The 22,736-nt window shown below is 44.3% G+C and overlaps 2 protein-coding genes across 3 annotated transcripts; one reads left to right on the top strand and one right to left on the bottom strand.

Annotated features, from left to right (window-relative positions):
- The first annotated feature begins 554 nt into the window (after positions 1-554).
- On the top strand, positions 555-15,085 carry dhrs11a (dehydrogenase/reductase 11a). Of its 2 annotated transcripts, none has more exons than XM_079233493.1 (7): positions 555-820; positions 12,422-12,631; positions 13,877-13,971; positions 14,325-14,454; positions 14,625-14,717; positions 14,817-14,882; positions 14,970-15,085. In XM_079233493.1, the coding sequence occupies exons 1-7, from the start codon at positions 689-691 to the stop codon at positions 15,009-15,011; spliced, it is 768 nt and encodes a 255-aa protein (XP_079089619.1). In that variant the 5' UTR covers positions 555-688; the 3' UTR covers positions 15,012-15,085. The 2 variants fall into 2 exon arrangements, with proteins under 2 accessions (XP_079089619.1, XP_079089620.1); XM_079233494.1 differs by having other exon boundaries at positions 797-820; positions 12,425-12,631.
- Positions 15,086-16,753: 1,668 nt separating this feature from the next.
- Positions 16,754-22,736, bottom strand: LOC306754004 (sodium- and chloride-dependent GABA transporter 1; the record flags this gene model as incomplete). Its single annotated transcript, XM_079237916.1, has 13 exons — positions 16,754-16,891; positions 17,025-17,192; positions 17,289-17,389; positions 17,552-17,651; positions 17,724-17,864; positions 17,968-18,080; positions 18,520-18,644; positions 18,755-18,858; positions 18,967-19,101; positions 19,176-19,308; positions 21,786-21,990; positions 22,091-22,225; positions 22,610-22,736. 13 exons carry the CDS (start codon positions 22,734-22,736, stop codon positions 16,754-16,756), a joined length of 1,725 nt encoding a protein of 574 aa, XP_079094042.1.

The following is a 22,736-nucleotide window of genomic DNA, read 5'->3' as shown; positions in this document are numbered from 1 at the left end:
TGTGAGGAACTGTTAATTACCGACTAATTAACAAACCAGACAGGTGTTAAATTACATTTTGTGTGTATGTGTAATATACACTTACTCTATATTGTCTATGTTTCTATTTTAACACTTAGTTGTCATTGTTTTGAAGGAACCTAAAATATCGGTGGTATTGGAGTGCATGAATGAGTATCTCACTAAGGATTACTTAGTAAAATAACATAACTAAATAAATCAAAACTACTTCATTTACTGATTTTTTTTCCTTCATTTTTTTTTTTTCATTTCCCGACCAAAACTTTGATTCCGGGGAATACTTGGAGGTATCAGGCGAAACACTTAGTTATTCGTGTTATTCCCAGTAGGCGGCGGTAGAGGACCACACACGCGGAGGAGCGCTCGCGGCAGCTCGGCACAAGGGCTCAAAAAGAAAGTGGGAGGCGGTATGAACCAAACATTTACTCACGCCAGGGCTCTTCATATTTCATCTCGAGGAGCGCATGGACCCGGGCTCAGGCACACTGTCCGCCGCTGTCCTGGATGCTGGGCGGACTGACAACGGGAGGCTGACGCTGCTGCATCCCTCGTTTTGAAACACATCCCATCGCCACTGATATCCGCGGCTGTGTGACAGCTTGAAGGGAGCCGACAGAGGAGCAGCACGGGGAGCTGTGGTTTCGTGTCCAGATAGTGCGGCGCAGAGATGGAGCGGTGGAAAGGCAGAGTGGCCCTGGTGACCGGAGCCTCGGTGGGCATCGGAGCGGCTGTAGCACGGGCGCTGGTCCAGCAAGGCATGCGGGTGGTCGGCTGCGCCAGGAATGTCGACAAAATAGAGGTTGGGGGCATTTAATGTACTATCGTCCACACCTCAAAAGATAAGCTAGCTGTGTTTAGAGCAATAACAACCTGACGTGAGCTAGCGATAACACACGGTGACTGTTAGCTAACGTTAGCTCCACAACTTCAGCGAGAACCCTTGAGCCAACGGCTGAACTGCGGGGAACCGACGGTTGAAATGAGCCCGTGTTATCGCCGTAACCTGAGCCCGTGTTATGAAGGAAAAAGTACCGCATTAATCCTAATAGTTTGAACGTAATCATATATTTGACTATTATTTAATCAAAAACAACTAACTGTACTGTCTGAACTGAATACGTTATAAAACCATGACGTCAGCTAAATCCCGACTGTTCTTTCAGATTTCCAATATGAATATTAAAGGGATTTTTATTGTACCCCGGATTGGCACACAGTGCCACCCACCAAATGAGGCAAATGCGATGCTTCTAAACCAGCATTACTCTGCACATCCCGCAAACCCCGTAATCTGTAATAATCTCTATTATTAATCTTTTCTTGGAAAAATTCCTCTCTTTTTGATTGACCTTCTGCAGTGGGGTTAGAAGTCAGGGTCAGCAGCAGCAGACCAGCGTTTACAGAGCTGGCAGTAGGTCTTTCCAAGTGACAGTTCAGAGGGGGAGATACCTGCCAACAACTGGCCATTACATGGGACCGGAGCTGGTGGGTCACCCTGCTATCCTTCCATCCACCTCCAGTGTTGCGGTAATAAACTGTGTTCAGGTGAAGTCACACTACCTACCTGATTCAAGCTGCTAGAAGAGCAACTTTGACTGAAATAACCACTCGTTACAACCGAGGTATGCACCAAAGCATTTGTGAAGCCACAACACGCACAACCTTGAGGCGGATGGGCTACAACAGCAGAAGACCCCACCGGGTACCACTCATCTCCACTACAAATAGGAAAAAGAGGCTACAATTTGCAAGAGCTCACCAAAATTGGACAGTTGAAGACTGGAAAAATGTTGCCTGGTCTGATGAGTCTCGATTTCTGTTGAGACATTCAGATGGTAGAGTCAGAATTTGGTGTAAACAGAATGAGAACATGGATCCGTCATGCCTTGTTACCACTGTGCAGGCTGGTGGTGGTGTAATGGTGTGGGGGATGTTTTCTAGGCACACTTTAGGCCCCTTTGTACCAATTGGGCATCGTTTAAATGCCACGGCCTACCTGAGCATTGTTTCTGACCATGTCCATCCCTTTATGGCCACCATGTACTCATCCTCTGATGGCTACTTCCAGCAGGATAATGCACCATGTCACAAAGCTCTAATCATTTCTAATTGGTTTCTTGAACATGACAATAAGTTCACTGTACTAAAATGGCCCCCACAGTCACCAGATCTCAACCCAATAGAGCATCTTTGGGATGTGGTGGAACGGGAGCTTCGTGCCCTGGATGTGCATCCCACAAATCTCCATCAACTGCAAGATGCTATCCTATCAATATGGGCCAACATTTCTAAAGAATGCTTTCAGCACCTTGTTGAATCAATGCCACATAGAATTAAGGCAGTTCTGAAGGCGAAAGGGGGTCAAACATAGTATTAGTATGGTGTTCCTAATAATCCTTTAGGTGAGTGTATATATATATATATGTCCTGTCTAGTGTGCATGAACGGCTTTTCTGACATTTCACGCTGATTCAACTTTCTACTTTATCTAAATCTAACCATGAATGCATTTTAGGCGATCCATTTACAACAACCAAGCCCGTGTAAATGTCACTTTACAAACTGTTCGATTGATCCACTCCTTTGATTTCCCTTTTTGTCTTGCGATTTTCATTTCTGATGGGGTTTGGAACAAACATCGCCCAGTGTATGTGTGTATACATCACATTGTCATCTGTTTGCGGTCGTTGCTTCATTAGCTGTAGATCAATGGAGCCTAACTCACACCCACAGTGATAATAAAAGGCAAGTATTAGTGCCAGTCTTGATTATGTTTTGAACTGCATGTTCAATTTGTCTGTATATTGAACCAGTGAATCTAAGGCTCGTAATTAAAAAGTATATATTAATTGTTGTGAGTACAGACCGGAGGGCAGAAGCCAGGGCTATTGCAGTCAGTGGCCCCACCCCGCTCACTCTTGCCTAACCATAAGCCATAAGGCTTGTGCACCTTGCTTATCTTGTCAGCCAATAATTAAGCCTTCACTCGTCCCAGCTTCCAGCACTGGGCTGCTGAAGGCATACATTCAGACACCTTTTAGACAGCTGCTGTGTTTTGTTTAGCGCAGAGTGCTGTAGCTTAGCAGGCCTGTGGTTGTTAACAACACTGTCTTATTTGAACGTTTAGGCGTTGAGCGGTAGAATGTCTCCCAAGTACATCCACCTGTGTGAATAACGCACAAATCACATTTTATGGTAGTAGTAGTCGTGTAAATTACTTACTTTTTCCTCACATCACGCTTGATGACGCAACACAGTACTACTTTGGCGTTTACTGCGCTGTTTACATTTTACAATAACATAATTTGGCAAAAACTGAACATTGGAGAAACAGATGCAGGCACTCCGCTGATGATGTTTTAGTGTTTTCTCTTTCTACTGTTAAAAATAGGAATCGTTACATATTTCAGTTAGGTCTTCATTTTCTCCACCTTGACTACACACACACACACGGCCATACATGCATATAGTGAGTGTGAATTGCGTAATAGATAGCCTCTCTCCATTCATACTCTGGTCACATGGGCCCTGCTGTCAATAGTTAACTGCAGCAGCTTGTTTTAGCCCCTCTCTGTTACAAAACAAGGTCACAACGTTGTAAACCTTTTTTATAGTATTTTTACATTCATACAATCAGTTGGCATTCAAGAGCTGACCACAGGCAGAACAATCTTAATTATTCTCTATGGATTATGAGATATTAAACTAACTAAATGTTTGGTAAAACTGTTGATATCGGTTTGTGTGGAGTGACGTGTCTCTCCCATTCTGAGACAGATTTCATCACTTGGACAAGACCTCAGAGAGTCGTCTGTGCGTTGGGCGACAAAGCCGGTATTGTGCTCTGTGCAACGTAAACTGGGTTCTTTGCAGTAGTTGTGCCAAACCTGGCATGCTGCGAGTGGAGAGGGCAAGTGTCCATCACTAAGTCATTGTTTGTGACTTCCCTCTTGGTGTTTAACTCTTTGCTTTCGCTTTTTGGTGTCTGCGTTGCCCAACAGCAATATTCCCGCTCGTAGACCAGATAAAACATAGATGAAAGGACGAATGTATTCAAATGTTGGAGCTTTCAGCGTAAATAAAACATGCAGAAACCGGGGTGGGGAGTCCCGGCCGCGGCATTGTTTTCGCTGTCTGCGAGAGCGTAGAGTTGGCAGCAGGGGAGCAGCGAGCTGAAGGGAGACGTGTGGTCACCATGGGCTCTGTGCAGGAATGGAGACGACGGGGACGACGGCAACGCAGCTTCTCATTAACTCCTGTGAAACCCTAAAAGGCCAAGGGAAGACGCTTTTATTTCTCTGGAAGAACGCGCTCTTCACAGCGCGTTGTTTGGGGACGTAAATGTTTAGAAGTGGCCTCCGTGGACAGGACAGTGCCGTCTAAAAGTGTGCCATTGAGAGACATATGTGTGCCACTGAGAGACATATGCACTGCCGAATTTTGGTTTCGCAGTGAGATTGCCATAGAAACAGCGGAGAGATCCTCTCTGGAATTAATATAACTCTATGTGTGGGTTTTTTCTTCTTTTGAGAACCACTGAAGCTACTGGTTGATGGCAGTCTGACCCACATAGCCCATATGTTGGGTTTGTTATATCTGCTTACCGAGCACAAGGCGACGTAGTAGTAAATACACAGCTATGAACTCCAGTTGCCGATCACATCAACTCAAATAATACCTCATTTAAAACACAAGTATTAGATTTAAGACTACCATTTATCTGTTTTCTTTTCACACATTTGTCAGGGGAATTGCATAACTCTGTTATTAAGTGATTTAATGTGCGAAATGTGATTGTTGTAGTAAAGTGTTTTCCATCTGAATCTAGCAACCTGGTTTTGAATCACAGTTGCTATTATGAGTGCGAATAAGTGTAAATTAGAGCCCGCTCCTTTCCAGTATAAGACAATGAGTTGTACTTTTATGTTTTTGCATTATGTGCAGGACAGGGCTGCTGGTGAGGTGGGGTCGGAGAGGCAGAGGTTGGGGTCGGGTTTTGTCACATAATCAAATTAATTTGCCACCTATGCGTTCAATGATTCCTGGAAACATCAAAACATAGTTCATCTACAATCTCTATACAGCATGTATTTGAATGATTCAATGTTCTAAACGGGCATTATTTTTTTTACAGGGCAGAATTACTTTTCTATCAAGGTTATTAATTGTCAAGTAGTCCCACAGGCTAAATGCAGACAGAACATCTGCCTTTGTGGAACAAAAAAAACATATTTTTTGTATTGTAAGTGAAACAGACATTTCCTGGGTGCTTTGAGGTCACAATAGCCGCATCTGTCAAACATCAAAGCTTTGGCTGCTGCAATTTTAGATCAGATAAATTTAGCAAACATAATTTGTGGGTTTCTAATGCTAAACTGATTTGTGGTTGAGGTTAGCAAGGGATTGGTAAAGATAATCTGCATGAAAAATGTCCAAATGAGATCATTTACGTCAAAGAATCTTTGCTCGACAATAAAGACAAACGTGGGATATTCAAACCAGGAAGGATTTTTCCAATCTGGACATTCGATGCTGACAGCCTTTTGAGGGTATAGCTTTTTGAATACATTGGTCATATTAGGTTTCAGGTCTTTGCATGTTTTCTTTTTTTTAAGTTTTGTCAAAGTTCCCAATTGGCTGCTTCTTAATGTAGCACTGCACAAAGCAGGAGGCTCTGCACTTTGTGAGTACATTCTGAATTCAAACTTGAAGCCAATGTGAGCCAGGAGGTTAATTTAAGACCTTGGCTGAACAACTTTGATTCGGTGCCCGTTCTCCGGGAGGTAAAAGGCGCTCAGTCATGCTTCAAAAGCTGAGTTGACACGATAAAAGACAATCAGTGTCTCACTCGCCTGCAAATCTGACGCGGTCTCACCAACCTCCCTGTGAGTTGTGTCTGGACAGCCCGTTCTGGGATTTCACGGTGAATAGATATCACTCCAGAAAGGATTTGAAGTGGGTCAGGTCAGACAGATTTACTCTCTTTGTCTCAAACCTCTGCCTCACTTTGTGTTTCTGACTCTCTTTTAGTCTGTCTCTGTGCTTCTTTATATAGTTTTCTGTTTTTAGTTTTGTGATGCGTGTGACGTGCAAAATGTAAATTACGGTGGTTGTTGAATTGTTTAGCCGATGTACATTATGAATAATCGTCCGGTCCTGACGGGCTTTTTTCGCTGCGTCACTTGTCACCAATCGCAGCCTCACAGCACCGCTATCTTCACCTGCACAGTTGCTGTTTTTATTTCACCCGGCTCAATTTTCTCCTGATCTCATCGTGTTACCTCGCGCCTCCTTCGGGCTCCCAAGCTGTTGTCTTACCCAAGCAGAACGCTTTTCCACTGACTGCACGTTTTTCCACTTGAGCTGACTAAGACGTATACCTGACTAATAATCCGTGACGTTCCTGTGGATTCTGCCCCCAGAAGAAGCACCGTTGTCACCAACGCGACAAATCACAGCATTTCCTCATGTGAATGCTCCCAAAGCGGCAGGCACGAGGGGTTCGGTGACTCCCGGGTATCGAGACACGGATTAATGACACGAGGGAAGATGATGCTGATAAGAAATCAGTCTCATTCATCTCTGTGATGGGCAAACGCCGCTGATCTCGGCACATTGCCACCTTGACATTAGTTGACCTGTCCTTCACCTCCTCCAAGTTGACAGACTTATGTGCAATTTGTTTAGGGAGTTTGATTTGTACGCTTGATGGACGGATTGATACGCCCTCAAGAGCAGGCGGATGAGATGTCTCTCTTCATTCCTTCATACTGTATTCTCTGCGAGAGCAGACCTGCGATTTTGTCCGTAACTCTGGAGCAAAGGATGTTTTCTCACTCCTGTATTACTCCAGTGCAGTACTGTACAAACTCAGTTAATTTTCCTCCCACCGCTCCTGTCGGGAGTGTTTTTAATTACTTCTACCAAATCCCCGGGGCCTCCTGTGATTTACAGTCTGATTGGTCTCGGCAGCCCAGTGACCCCTGTGAGCCGCTCTCCCTGCGCCACCGCTGTGCTGTCCTCTCCGTGCTCATCACCTTTTCTAGGTGTAAGGTTTACCGGCATTGACAAATTCCCCCCCGCACCCGGGCCTCTTGGTATGATAGGTGGGGCGCTTCCTGTCCTGTCCTGTTGAAGACTTTCTGGAAATCTCCTGCGTCTGGATGCGCAAGGGGAGGCCTCAGATGTGCATTGGGGCGGGGGAGGGGAGAGGGGAGACGTCACCGTACAAAAGCTAAGTGCAATGGCAGAAGCAGGCCGGCGCTTGTTATTGAATGTTTATTTGTAGCGGAGACTAAGCAGAGTGCAAAGGAAAGCTCTCTACGGTGAAAGCATTTTCTACAACAACAGAGTCTACAACACAAGCACGGAGACAAGTTCAGTTCGCCAAGTTCAGTTCTTCCATAAAGGAAAGTGGGGTCGGGGGGCTTGACGAGAAAGAATGCAAATTGGATTGTTGTCGCATCGACTGTGGCCAAATTGGATTAGTTGCTGGGTGTTTGTTTGATGTTTGGAAACATTTGATGGTTATTCTCAGCTCACAAGCTGAAAAGACCAAGCTCGGTGCTGGCGCAGTTTGAAAAAGGTTTTTCATTTTGGACGCGTCCGATCGTGACGCCGTCTCCGTGACATTCTACCTCCGTCTGGTTTTGTTGCCCGCTCTGGGCCGTCGTTGTCTCAAACGCAGCGTGCAGAATGCTGCGGCTCGTAGCTCCAGCCAGCTATGGCCCCCGCGACGAGAGCAAAAGCTGCTGTACAGATGGCCGACGTCAGATGCAGGAATCCCTCATCACACGAGACGCGTGATGGATGCTTGTTCACCAGCAGGAAGCTTCACCCATCAGCATGTTTCAACTACAAACAAGAGAACCAGAGAGCCTTTTAAAGAAAAATCCTCGCACTGTTTCGTGTCTCACTCGAGATGAAGTCGTGCTGCCGCCTCCTCCTGATTACAATCACTTTGTTTGGGAAAATAAAATGCCACCACACTGGTTACACCAGTCTGTTGCACAACAACACCTGGCGGCCTGCTCCGTCTTTAGTCAAGACTCCAGATTATACAAGCCTTTGGCTGTTATCACGGACAATGTTTAATTTTTTTTATTTACTCCAGGCACCATGTTTTAGGTTCAAAGGTCATTTGGGTGAAGGGTTAAAATGTAGTCCTTGATTGGAACTCCTCAGAAGTCTGTCAATGAGTGTAGTTGCCAACAAAGAGTGTAATTATTTTTCTTATCTCTTTGTCTTGATGAGACTGTCCTGAAGGAAGTGCTGTAAAACCGCCCTGTCAGACCTTTGGACCTTTTGGTGGTCATTCAGTGTGTGTGAAGAAGAGGTAATCACACAACTCTGCTGCAATGCTGTTAAACAGCCGACTAGGGCCGCCCCCGTTTACTGCATTAGACGACTAATCTGTTGTTTTGGGTCGAAGTCAACTAAGATTTCTTTAGTCCATCAGTCGTTTTTTTTTTTTTAAATGTTATGCTTTTTTTCTTTTCATGATGAATGGTTTATGTCCAAACAAACATATGACATCTCTGGTTAAAAAAAAATAGATTTAAAGTTGTCCTTGTGTGTGATTCTTTGTGGAGAAACTCAGTTTTACAGATCTGTTGATTTTAAATCAACCAATCTCCCCTATAACCTTCCCTCACCTCTGACCCCCACGCTCAATACGATTGTGATCCGTCCATTTGTCTGTCATGCCGTATAGTTCAGCTGGATGGGGAACAACAGGGCTACAGTAAAGAGTAAAGCGTTTCTAAGAGACCTTCTTGTTAGTTAGTTTTCAGAAAAGAAACTTACGAACAAGGAGTGAGTTTCCACTTCACTTGTTTATTCTGCAGAGTGGCTCCCAGTGAAACATCACGGTCTCTCTAAACACAGTTTTGTATCTCTTCGTTCGTGGCTTTGCGAATATATTGTCTCTAAATTAATCTTAATGTGAAGTAATCTTCCCTCGCCTGCATGACCCGCCCTGTGCGGCTGTTCTCCTCCTCCTCCTCATAGAGCAACGCACACTGGAATCTGAATGTGTTTTGCTCAGCTTTGATGCAATGGGCCTCAGGTTTTGTTTTCTGCCTCCCCTTCTGTTTCACTCTGTGGCTGCCAACCCGAACCCTTTACTCCTCCTTCCCTCTGCACACTTTTTGTGATCACTGGACAACAGTCTCGGTAATGAGGATGAGAATGCATTTTGACAGGCAAAATAGTTTTGTGTGTCACAGGTACTTAAGAGTTTGGACAGCGAGGATTAAGAGGGGAGTTTTTTGTTTTGTTTTATGGCTCAGTGTTGGCTGCATTACACTTTTTGATATTTTTTTTTACCACCTAGCAGTCTTTTCAGACAATACGAGGGGGCACATGGGCCTAAAACACAATCCATCTCTTGTCTGTGGAACCTCCGGAGTCAACCTGAGACGAATCTAATTTCTCAGCGCTCTCTGCTCATGGCTGCCGCCTTGCGCTATTGATCTGGCTCACCACTTAGTTCTTGTCTGCCTTTAGCATTTTGGCATCTTCATCTTTTATCCCTTCTCACTTCTCCAGCGAGTTGTTTCGCCGGTCCATTTACACCAGTTCCACGTGAGCAGGTGAATGATTGATGAACATGGTGTGGGACAATAGTCCCCCATGCATTGTGGAGCTTATATAACAGCCCCCTGCAGGGCTTAAGGGCCGTGAATGTAACTATGTAGGCATGTAAACATGTCGGTGGGTGTATGCACACCCATTACTGTGAGATGGAAAGGCTTTATGGACGGTTGTAACATCATTTGTCTTTTGAATGATTTCTTTGTTTTTAATCTTTCGATGTCGGCCTTATCAAGACTGTCTGTGTAATAGCAAACAGTGATTATGTTTGAGTTGCAGGGCTCTATGTACGCATGTGCGGTCTTTTTATAACTGCCCACGAAACAGAACCATGTAAGAGTAACTGATAATGCAGTTGATATGGAAATATGCTTTGTATGTAAAGATAAATACAAGATTAGTACACCAAGTAGTTGAGAGTGTGAAGGCTGCAATGAGAGGGGAAAAAATGAGGTTGGATTCTGATGCGGCCTTTGATCAATTTTGTGTGTGTCAAGTACACCTTGCCCTTAAACATGCTTATCCTCAGTTTGTGTTTGCTCGGGGGCTCATTCAGCAGCTCTGCTGTCTGTCATCAAGATATGTTCAGCTGGGGCTTTTCTTTTTTTCTCGTCTTTAAAAAGGTGTGACACCAAACGGGCTTCACCTGCAGATCTCCAGTGTATTCATTTGGTTTGGTGATGAATGAGTTGTGTGTAGAGTGCATTTGTCAACTATGTTGCTGTTGCCTTATCTGTAGGGCAGGAAGCTGCAGTGCCACTGCTGTAGGCGTGGCCAGTGCGAGGGCTGGGACTGGCCACGGCGGTGGAGTCGGTGCCAGAACTCTCACACACGCAGAGATTCACAGCCTGAGACTTCCTGTAGCTGGACCAAGATCACAGCCTGTTTGCTCTGCTGCTCCCACTTAAACCTCAGCAACACAACTAATTCTCCCCCTCCGAACAAAAGGCCGGCATGGCTTCCCCTCTATGTTTTAACCTCCTTTCTGAAGAAAGAAGTCACTAGTCTGTCTGCCTGCTCCTTCCTGCCGGAGAGCCTGTCCATCGTGGAAAGGCAGTTCAGATACTTAACTTTAATGTCTGATACCGACCAGGGATCACCGCCTCGCATTCAAGGTGATGGGCAAAAGGGAATGGTTCACCGACACAGGCAAAATGGGCTGTTTTCAAGTCTTTACAGATGAGACGAGTGTTTTCAGTGTTTTAGCATTCTGACAGCTTTATTCGGGTAATGCCTTCACTCTGGATAATCCCAGTTAAACAGCTTAGAAGAAGAGCAAGGGAAATCTGCAGACTCAAAGTGTGAAATAGGATGCATTCACTCTATTACATGTGTTGTTTTAAAAAAAAATTAAAAGCCTAAATGATCCTTAAATCCAATTTCATCCTGAAAAAAGGCTTCACACATGTATACTTTGTTCACTTCAGGATCGGCTGCAGCAGCAGCTACCACAATCTGCAGATATGCTGTATTTATGTCCAGATATCAGACTTTTAACAGAACATCTCACAACATTAGTCACATTGATCCACACGACTCCATGTGATGATTAATTACCGTTCTCTTCTGCTTTGCTTTGCTGCTCTCTTCATTTATATTCCGGCTGTATAAGCTGTCGCCAAATGTCAGGTACTTAGGAGGCATCAGATCGTGCTGCCTCATCTCTCGGATTAGTTGCACCACAAAAACAGTGTGCTCGACATTGTGAGCTGTGATTTATATACTGACTTTACAACGTGCTTCGCTCTGCCCGTGAAGCAAGATTCAGGTCTCAACATCCACACCCTAAATATGTCACATGGCTTATCTGAATTCTATCTCTGAATTTACCACGTTACATGTTGTGCAGAAGGTGGTGTGTCCGCAGAAGCCTCTGCTCTTTCCTCACGTGGGATTGAGATCAAACTCCACATGTATTGTTGGTTTTGTCTGTGATTCCCAACCAGGGGTACTAGAGAAGCTAAATCATTTAAATAAGTTAACTAAACTTGAAATAGTTCAATAAAAGTAACAAATATACTGTTGAAATTGTTGGCTAAGAGAATAGTAGAGTTTCTGCCAACTTCATGTTTGTGTATCAAATAAGACCAAGACCCAAAATATGTCCTCACAAAATTATCTGATTATTGCAGGGCACAGGATCTTTACTTAGAGGTTTGTTTTTTCCTTTAGTACATCCCCATCTAAACATTTAGTCCACACGCTCACACGGGCAGGGTGTTATTGTGCTGTGCATCATCTCGGGTCTACCAGCAGCCCCGCCTCCCTGCCTGACTGGCACCCGGAGCGAGACATCAGGTGACTGGTGCAGCTGTGCCTGGCAGGGGGATCTGTATCAAACCCCACAGCAGCCAGCTGACCTGGTTGGAGAAGAGCCTGCAGCAGGCTCAGCTGAAACCCGAAGGAAGAGGCAAATGCTTGCTTCTTCTTATCCCGGGGGTCATGATTTGGATTTCGGGTCTAATATGGAATTTAAATCAATATGCATTTTGTTATCTGGTAAAAGGCGTACTCGGATAAGAGTGGTTTTTGCTTCACTGGCCATCAGTTGCCCTCAACTGATGTTGTGTTGATTTTACGGCTGCACGCTCTCATTGTCGCGTCTGAGCGGGTAGGGTGTTTATCATGCCACGACCTCTATCTCAACTATGATGCTGCGGGTTAATCATTTCTAACTCTGGCCTAACAATGTGTCTCGGTCCTGATTATCAATGTATCGCAACTTGTTGCGCTGGTATTTTTTTGTTTTATTATTCTCTGGCAAATGTTTGTTACATTGGGTCCGTTTTTGTGTGTGTTTTTTCAGAAGCTGGCAGCAGAATGTCAGAGTGCAGGCTACAGCGGCACGCTGATCCCTTACAAGTGTGACCTGTCCAACGAGGAGGAGATCCTGTCCATGTTTTCAGCGATCAAGACGCTACACAAGGGCGTGGACGTGTGCATCAACAACGCCGGACTGGCCCACAGTGAGCCCTTGCTCAGTGGAAAAACAGAGGGCTGGAGGAACATGATTGATGTGGGTGGATCATCACAGAAACACAAATATATATTCAGCTGAAACAATCCTAGCATTTATTTGGACTAGGGTTGGTTAGAGTGATCCTCTTCCGTTTATGTCATATTGGTTTTTAATGGCGCTCTACTACTCAACCAGAAAAAGCAGCAGTAGGAGGAGCTGAAGCGGTTGCCCAGCGTGAGTGGAAGTGTTGTGTTTGTAGAGCGTTGTCGTCCGTTGAAGTAAAAGCAGAAATGTGCGGGCGGAGACACACACACACACACACACACACACACACACACACACACACACACACACACACACACACACACACACCCCCTCCCCTCACAGAGGCTGCTTCATTGGCTCTGAGGAGAAGCACAGCAGAGGCCCACTAATGAAAGCCAGCAGTATTTCTCTTGTTTAACCCTCACATTGTGATTCATCGAGCTCTTGACCACTGAAGACCCCCCCCCCGCTCCGAAGTCCCTGCCTCCCAAGTCCTGCATTCGTAACGCTCGTCCATCTGTTGTCATGGCAGCCCACATGAATGTGTACAGCAGTGTATTTTTAGCCTGTGTTTAATCTGTACACTGACCTTGTTTGGTCACTTCCCCCTATCTTGCCACCACGTTGGCTTTAACCTGCCGTCTATCAATGTCACCACGGGAGCAGCTTAGAGGCCACAAGCTGGACAGGGCCGGCAGGTTCAGCTGGTCCCTGTGAACATCAGTCAGCTGATTCACTTTCATCACATTCTATTTTTTCATCAGGTATTCTCAGATATTGCAAAAATCCCATTCCATATCAACTTGAGTTTAGCTACGCGTCATGTAGTGCACACAGAGATGGATGGAAACTGAGACATGCATTAACAGGGTTCTTACGGTCATGGAAAACCTGGAAAAGTTCTTTAAAAAAAAATGTTCATGACGTTTTACATTTACGCTGAGTTTGAAATAATTAATGTTTTTAAAAGAAAGACGCTCAAAATATAAGCAGGCATACATACAGGCATCTACTATATAAGTGTTTATTCTTTTAATCAAACTATTGTCTCTCATTCATTTGAATCATTTAAGGTTTACTGTATGCTTTGGAATTCTCATTGTTAGTTTAAATACTACATTTTCTCACTTTTTCATGTATACACCGAGATTTCACAAACTGTTTGGTCATGGAAATTTGGTTTAAAGTCATGGAAGTCTATTGGTCAAAATGTATAAGAACCCTGATTAAGATGATGTCTTCCTTTTGCTCCTGCAGGTGAATGTCTTGGCCTTGTCTATCTGCACCCGAGAGGCATACAAATCAATGAAGGAGCGGAATGTGGACGATGGCCACATCATCAATATTAACAGGTAAGCTACACCTTTTGGATCCAAGAACAAATGGATAGATTGTTCTGAAAATACCTCAGCCAGTTTGTTCAAGGTGGTTTAAATCCGGCAGGCCCATTGTGAGCCTGGACATGAGACAATGTGACGATCTATTATAACCCTGTTGTTGAATTTTACGGATCTATTAATTGATTCAACTGTCTATTTGTGGCAGATGCTCTGGGCCTGTACAGCCCATTGAGACACTGTGTATGATATTCAACCATACAATGTGACTTGTGAGAAATCTTGCTCCAGAAGTATGCAAGTAGAGTTATTTTAAAGTAACGTGGTTACCATCTCACGCGTCTCTCTCCCCTTCCACCCCGTCACAGTATGGGTGGGCACCGAGTGGTGCCGAGTGCCGATGAGCATTTCTACAGTGCCACTAAATACGCGGTGACCGCTTTGACTGAGGGGATACGGCAAGAGCTCCGAGAAGCAAACACCCACATCAGAGCCACGGTAAGCTAGCTGTTGTCATCCGAGGTGGCGGGTGTTTGCTTTGACCTGTGCCCCGGGTCACATGAACGACTCCACGCACAGCATGTCCTTCAGCTTCTCCCCAAACTGTCGGCCTGTGAGCAGCAAAATGTGAACGTTTTTTTTTTCCGATGCATTTGCCTTCCCTGCAGTGTATATCTCCTGGAGTAGTTGAGACCGAGTTCGCCTTCCGGCACCACAACAGTGACCCAGAGAAAGCCGCTGCAGTGTATGAGAGTATGAAAGTAAGAGCGCACGTTTGACTCCGAGTCACGAGATGCATTGCACAAAGTGAAAATACTAGTGCTGTTACATCAGTAACACCTCCTTTCGCCACTTTTCAGTGTTTGAAAGCAGAAGACATAGCCAGTGCAGTCACATTTGTCCTCGGTGCCCCTCCTCATGTCCAGGTATGTCTGTCTCTCTCTCTCTCTCTCTCACCAAGAAATGGATCAGCAGCTAATTTCTGTCTTGATTTCTTTTGTTTGTGCCACCAGATTGGAGACGTGCAGATGAGGCCAGTAGAGCAGGTGTCATAGCAGTGGAACAGGAAGCTGTAGGAGGAGCAGACAAGACGGCAGCCATGGCGACTCCATAGCGACCTCTGCCGGGCAAGGGTGGGGTGGGGGTGGGGGGTTAAAACAAATCAACTACAGCTGTGTTGGATCTGCAGGGACGTGGTCAAAGAGGGCTTGAGCCTTAAGGAGGCTGTGCGAGGAAATTAAGGGCGTGGACTTTGTAAACCACTGCGAAAATACTACTGAAAGCAGCAACCTGTCGTTTGTGACGCGTCGAGCCCGGTCCCTGAGCTGAGCCGACTCCAACCGACGGCAGGAACAAATGGCGAAGGAGAGAGCTGCTGCTGTGCCGTGTGGTCATCCGCACGAGCATCACTTCAGAGGGAAGAGTATGCCATTGATTGCACATGTTTTGTCTCTGTTTTTGTAGGTCACATGACATATCTTTTTGAAATTAAATGGAAAAAGTAATTGCTGTTTATAAGAATGATAACTGGTCATTTATTTTGTTTTCTTTGGTTTAAACCTTTTTTTTTAATAAATGTTTAACTTTTGATCATAGCTAGATGTGGTCTCATGCACACTAACCATAGACAGTACTCTGTCTTACCCACTATAGCTAACATCAGTCTGCCCATGCTGCCACTTTTACTCACCGTATGTTGTCACAAACGCATTCAGCTACCCTTTGGCTTTCACCCACTCATAAGGAATCGGGGCCAGGAGGAAGCACAGGTGACCTTGTCTGTTCAGCACATGGGTTTCTACTATCCACCTCTTCTTGCCCGTGTAATTTCAGTCGTTCTGCACTTTGGATTCATTTATGAGGAATTACAAGAATAAGACACTGGCAACGTATGTAGGGGAAGACACTTAACTCCGTGTACATGTATACCCTAGAAATGTGTACCTCACAGATGACATTTCTCCTTCAATGACTAAATAAAAAGAATTGCCCAGAAGTGAATGATGGTCTGTCTGTGTTATGTTCACCGGGCAGACTGTGAGTCATTGTAGAAATCACAAGCTGTGGACTTTGTGACAGGCTTTTATTAAAACTTACATGACATAGAATTATTGCATGACCTGTGAACTCCCCGTTTACCACGTGTATCATCTTTATTAGCAGTGCCCGGAGTTGCGTTTGACCTAATAAATGAGTCAGCCACAATGAATTGGTTCACAGTGATTTATGTTTTCAACAGAAGTAGTTCAGCTGTATGAACTGTGAATGGTGATATTACTTTATCATTTTCTTGACTAAAATGTATGTGTTACTCTAAGCACAGTACCTGACCTCAGATATATCAACACTCATACTTGCATCAGCAAACATGGCCAAGAGATGGCACCCTTAGCAAAGTTAAGTCTGCACAAATGAGGGCAGGGACATGTGTGTGTGTGTGTGAGTGAGTGAGAGAGGCCCTGAGTAGCACTCTTTTGTCATTTGGAGCTCTGTCCGAACAGAGCATGCGTTGACCAGATGTTAAAGATGTACACAACAACAACGGACATTCCAAAAAATCAGCAAAACTGTTTGATGTGCAACAAAACCTCAAATTTACAACAACTAATTAAATTAATAGGATCACAAAAATGTACATTTCAATGTCTGCATGGCAGATGTGCAGCAGCCCATTCTCGCTATCATGTAGAACATTTTATTTGTAGTAAGCTTGCTTCAAGTTTGTTGAAGATTTAAAACTAACTGCAAACAATAATTTGTGATTGACTTGTCCACTCTTGGTCAAGGCACAGAGCCATCACAGATTTGTCTGAATAGAAGATTTCTCAGGTAGCTGGATGTCGGAGCTGATGACAGGGAGGCTTCCTCCCCTCTCATAATACGGCATTTTTGGCTTTTTATTCAGGGCGAATGGTGTGACGGACAGCTTCAGTTTCTGTAGGAGAAATGCACCGATAGTATTATCACATAGCTTGGCGTAGCAGCACGTGCACATGGGTACTGCTGTACCTCCAATGTTTTGACTGGAGAGAAATAAATACATTTGAAAAAAAGCAAATGTGCGTCACCTGCATGAACGAGCCAGGTAGCACCCACAATGTGTGAACGGCACCCAAAGGAATCCAGATGATGGAGCCCATGGCGATGACCCAGCCGACCCCCTGAGCCCAGGGAGGGAAGACATAGTCCCCATAGCGGGCTGGTTCAAACTGGATGATGGAGAAAACCAGGATGACCTGCCCCCAAGTAGAAACATGTACAGTATGGTGATACTTTCAGATAGATCTCAGTGTTGGTTCAAGACATCAAAAATCAAAATCACGTGGACTTACAGTGATCAGCACAGGGGCGACTATCAGCCAGCAGAGTCTGAAGAAGATGTTCGGTCTTTTCCCAATCATCTCCTGGAGGTTGTCTGAAAGTCGATTCACTCCTGCGTGTGGAGAGCTGCTTCAGTTAACAGCCGTGCACATTCAGACCTTTTACAACATCTGGCATTGATAATGATAGTCTACATATAGTAGATAAAAGGTGTAGTAATAAAAGTAATTATATGAATTGGCCGCAGAGAAACAGAAACACAACATTTGCTTACCATAACTCCAACAGATGGCTATGACCTCAAAGAATGCAAGAAACATGATGGACACGATGGCAGTGTAATGGTCCATGAGCTGGAACACATAGATGCCCACCTGAAGAGAGGCACGCTCGTTAGTAAGTCAGACACTTTGGTTGGAGCTCATCCGGTAAATCCCGGTCCGTACCTGCAGGACACAGGGGATCCCCAGAATGCACGCCGCCCCACAGATAGCAAGAACGAACAGCTCCTTCCGCTTGAAGAATGTCATCAGACGTTGTTGGTACTCGTCCATGAGACTGGTCACCATCACTTCAACCATTGCAAACTGACAATGAAAGGAAGACGAAGAAAAAAAGGTCACCTTTGTAGGATTGCTGCATAAAATCTTACTATTATCTCTGAAGTACTGTTTCCCTCCCATGAACTACCTCACTGTCCAGTCCAAGGCAAAGCAGCATGAAGAAGAATAGCACAGCCCACAGCTGAGACACTGGCATGTTGGCAAAGGCTTGTGGGTAAACAATAAAAACCAGTCCTGGACCTGAATGCAACAAACGCACAGGATTTGACAATCTGGCATTGCTGATGGAAACAGTAAAAGGTCAATTATAAAAAGAAATCATGGAAAGAGCGATATATGGAGTATTTATCAACATCTCGAGCGCAGTCACTCGGTGACTGCATGCATTGGAACAAAGAATACTGATGGTGTTAATGTAATGCACCACTTGGTTTTCAAAAATATATATTTTTTAGAAATTTGTATTAATGCATTTATTGTAGCTCTGTAGCTATCATGACTCATATTTCACTGGATTGCAGCTCTGCTTTCTCTTTCCCATAAAAATAAAAGAATGATAACAATGAACCATGAAGCATTGCTTTTCATGGGAACTGATTTATAACACTGCCAACCCTCTCGAAGGAATTTCTATGAGCAATTATCTATCTTTTCTATCTCTGTTTTTTGTATTTCTTACCATCCACGGCCAGATCGCTGACAGGGATGCCCTGCAGATAGGACATGTATCCAAAAGCTGAGAAAATGACAAAACCTGCCAGGATGCTGGTGGCGGAGTTGAGGATGGATATAGTCAGGGTGTCCCTGTGGGGAAAGCAGATGTGTTTTTTTCATCTTTCTTATTGCCCAGTCAGTGATCATTGTTATCACTGCTGATGGAGAACACTGAGTGCCTGAGGATTTTGTCTCCTTACTTCAGCACGTTGTTGTTGAAGGAGTTGTAGCTGGACATGGCCATGAGGGAGCCGAAACCAATCCCGATGGAGTTGAAGATCTGAGCTGCAGCATTGACCCACACCTGAATCACAGAGGGGTGATCATCGAAAAACCATGTTGCCTATATCTACTCTCCCGTTTCAGACAAACCCAGCAGATTCCCATTCCTCCTCTGATTCTGCCTTCTTACCTCCACTGACAGTAGCTTGTCCCACTCTGGCACGATGAAGAAGTATATTCCGTCTAAAGCTCCAGGAAGCTGTGCGTTGTTGATCAGCAGAGCGATCAGGATAACGTACGGAAATAGAGCCGTAAAGTACACCACCTGCAAACACACAGGTTGATATTCTCTGACTGCCTCCTTATCTCTGTCCTAAATGTCCCTCTCTTCTCACTCACCTTGCCCGTCGATTTCACCCCCTTAAAGATGCAAAAGTAAATGAGGACCCAAGCCAGAATGAGGATGAGAAAAAGATCCCACCGGATCACTCCTGCTTCATCCACTCCGCTCGTCTGCTCCAGCATCTTGTATCTTAAAGAAAGCCACAAAAAAAAGAGTTAAAAGACAATTGCGAAATGACACTATGCCTCAAAACTGAACATCTTACGATACTATACTATCTTCGTTCCCTGTAAGGGTTTTTCTTCCATTATATGCCAGTTTATATGTGTTGGCCAGCAGCCTCTCTTATGCACGAGGATGCAAATAGTTGCAAGATTAGATGTTAGAGTTATTTCAACCTGTGGGAAATTCTGATTTCACAGATGAAACAAAGAAACATTTCAATATGGATTTGCATTTTACAGGTGGAAATGTTCAGTGGCCAGTCAAGTTAACAACTAGACTCATTAACAAGGTAATGAGTCAACCACTGCTGCAGACCAATACACATTTGGTATGAGGTACGGTGATGAAGTTCACGTTTAAAAGGAACGTAACACTTCCTTCAGATAGCATCTGTTTATGTGTTATCACTAACCTTGACCCCACATGACTAATTTATTCAAATGTATCAAAATAATTCGTTCACCTCTGATGTAATCACCAAAATTGGAGCTGTGTAAGCAGCCTTGCTACACTGTAAAATATCTACTTGGTGATGACCCCAGTACCTTCTACCACACCTGCTTTGTAAGTTCTTATAGTTGCATCTTATCCTCGACATTTGTGTGAAATTGTCATAATCGGCATTTTAATTCTGAGAGTTTTGTGAGGTCACCAAGGTTTGAGCACCAAATTTCAACTTTGTGTGAGAGAGAGAAGTGAAAACTGTATGGACAAGACTGGAAGGCAGTGTATGCAGGACATATAACACAGTGACAATTTACATTTCCTTGTTGCAATGTTATTCTTGTTTGGTGATGATGCCTGGGCACACGTATCTTTTGGGGTTCTGACTGTCATCAGTGAGGATGTGCCTCTCTCTCCACCGTGACCCAGTGTCTACTGCCATCTACCTCAAGCACTTTGCCTCTTGTTTGGGCTATCATATGCCTTACACCTGAACTACCCTAAAGCCATGAAAAACACTTTAACTTCATGCAAAGAGTGGCGCTTGGCTTGGGACAGGACAAACTCCCACCACAACTGCAAACTCTTAAAAATCTCCTGTTGAGTTAGAACGTAACTAACCGTATGAGTGTTGACGTTTGGCATTAGATCCCACTTGTTAATGACAGTGGATTCAGTTACTTTTGATTGTTAGGTTAACTAAATTAAGCCACTCCTTTCAAAGTGTCAGCCCTTGGGTTCATCAGCAGGTTTACGTCTAGGTATGTTCAAAAATACACGTGTGAGATCCATTAGTGGAGTCATTTATCTTTCATATTGTTATGCTTATTGAATGAACACAGTCTCTTCATTAAATTGTTTTAAACCAGCACAATTTCGATTTTAAACACTAAAGTGTGCATTGTGACCTTTTGAGATGCCAACTTTTGCTGACCAATCCTGTTTTCAGCACTTTTTGTCTTTTTTTCAAAATGTGTTACCAACAACTGCGCTACATTGAAGCTCATCCTATACTGCTATCTCAGAAGCACCCCAATAATCAGATTAGATTAATCCATTTTGTCTTGGTTCTGATACAGGAAGTTCAGTAACTAAAACTGGTTTGTTGTTGCAATCACAATTGAAAAGGAGCAATGTCAATTATTATGGAAGGAATAAAAACAAATCACATAATTAAACTTTGTCTCTACTTTGATTCATGTGTAACTGTAAATGTGATTTTTGAGTAGAATATAACCTGTTTTTCATTATTGTATAAAGGATGTTTGAAGCACTTAATTTACACTAGTAACATGAACTTGGTCGTTTTAAGGCAATCGGTTTGCAAGGTTTTAACAAGTAAATTACACTGCTGTTCAAGTAAACATTACTGATATATTTTAAGTTGCAGAACAAGTAACATTAGCTAGCCCAACTTCAATAAATGTGTTGTTTGGAATAGCTAAAAGTTGGGTTACAAGCCGCTACTACGTTCGGTGGGTGTCCCCGCTGTAAGCCAGCCAGCGCTGCTGCTAGTTCCCCGCTAACTTCCGCTAGCTCTCCGTTAGTTCTCCGACAACCACCGAAGGTAGCGTGACCAGCCCCGGCTCGACTCGGGCAGAGGGGACACGGGCAGAGGGGACACGGGCAGTAGCAGCAGCAGTGGGGAGCTAGCAGCAGCAGCGGGGAGCTAGCAGCAGCGCTAGCTTGCTACAGCGGCGACAATCACCGAAGGTAGTAGCGGCTTGTAACCCGACTTTTACGGTACACACAAAGTATATTTCACTTAAAATAATGTTGTTGTTTGAAATAGTAATTTAAGTAGGCTATACTAGTCAAAGTAAATCTTGAGTAAAGTTGTAAGTACTCCTTACTCTTTTTTTTTTACTTCTTTTTTTTAAGTAAGGTTAACTAATCAGATTTTACAGTGTACCAGGGCTTTTGTAATCCTGCTGCAATCTAATAATTATCTAGTTTTGTTTTAGAATCTCACATTCCTCCACACAGGGAGAGCTTACTGGAAGAACTCCTGGCTGGCTGTGGAGGAGTAGCTGCTGTTGGTGGCGTGGCTGGAGCAGTTCGCTGTGTTCCAGGTGTTATTGCAGTTCTGCCAGGGTAGTGGCGCCTGGAAGGAGCTGAAGAGATAATAGAGGGCCCAGGTGATGACCACATTGTAGTAGATGCACATGATGAAGGAGATGGCCACCGATGCTATGCCCACTCCTGAGGACAAACACAATATATTGTCAAAAAATAAGAAGCCAATGTGTCTGTTTGTATCTTGTTCAGCAAGTGGGGAAATCAAATTAATGCCACAGAGCACCTTTCAAGAGTGGACAGACGCTAGCCAGCGCGTGGACAGGCCCTCTCCTGGTGTACTGACCCACAGTCAGTTCCATGTGGAGCAGAGGGATCCCCAACACCACCAGCATGAGCAGGTACGGCACCAGAAAGGCACCTGAAGGGAGGTGATGGCATGTCAATTGTCACACACATATTTTAAGGTATCCTCTAATATTTTACTTTTGTGAAAGTCATCCTGCCCCAGTGGTTTTTCCTCCAAACATCCTGGATCAGGTGAGATAATGGAAAAAAACAATGTTCCTTCCAACCGCACGGTTTTAAAGAACAGAGAGAACTTTTCACATATACTCACACATGAAATTCACACAGAGATAAGTTCAGAACAACTTTTCAACACAATCAGCATCACAACAGGACAAAGTGTCTGAAGTATGAAGCACAGGTTGTTAACTTTTGGAGCCAGTCTATAAGTACAGCATAAAAGCACGGATGGTCTGGTTTCATAGTTCAGTTTGAGGACGTCAGCGACATGTCTCACCTCCTCCACTCCTGTAGCAGAGATAGGGGAACCTCCAAACATTGCCCAGACCCACGGCACAGCCGATGCCGGCCAGGGTGAACTCTATCTGCCTGCTCCACGTTGGTCTCTTGAGCTGCTGCTCCAT

Source organism: Taurulus bubalis, assembly GCF_910589615.1.
Source record: "Taurulus bubalis genome assembly, chromosome: 2".
NCBI classification, from domain to species: domain Eukaryota; kingdom Metazoa; phylum Chordata; class Actinopteri; order Perciformes; family Cottidae; genus Taurulus; species Taurulus bubalis.
The sequence above is the reverse complement of the archived record's forward strand: the minus strand, read 5'-3'. Positions and strand labels throughout refer to the sequence as shown.

What these genes read in the sequence shown, in the direction of transcription:
- dhrs11a (XM_079233493.1), top strand. Translation starts at nt 689, where the DNA reads ATGGAGCGGTGGAAAGGCAGAGTGGCCCTGGTGACCGGAGCCTCGGTG. An exon ending in GGAATGTCGACAAAATAGAG is followed by an intron (nt 821 to 12,421) that starts GTTGGGGGCATT and finishes GTGTTTTTTCAG; the next exon opens with AAGCTGGCAGCAGAATGTCA. An exon ending in ACACCCACATCAGAGCCACG is followed by an intron (nt 14,455 to 14,624) that starts GTAAGCTAGCTG and finishes CCTTCCCTGCAG; the next exon opens with TGTATATCTCCTGGAGTAGT.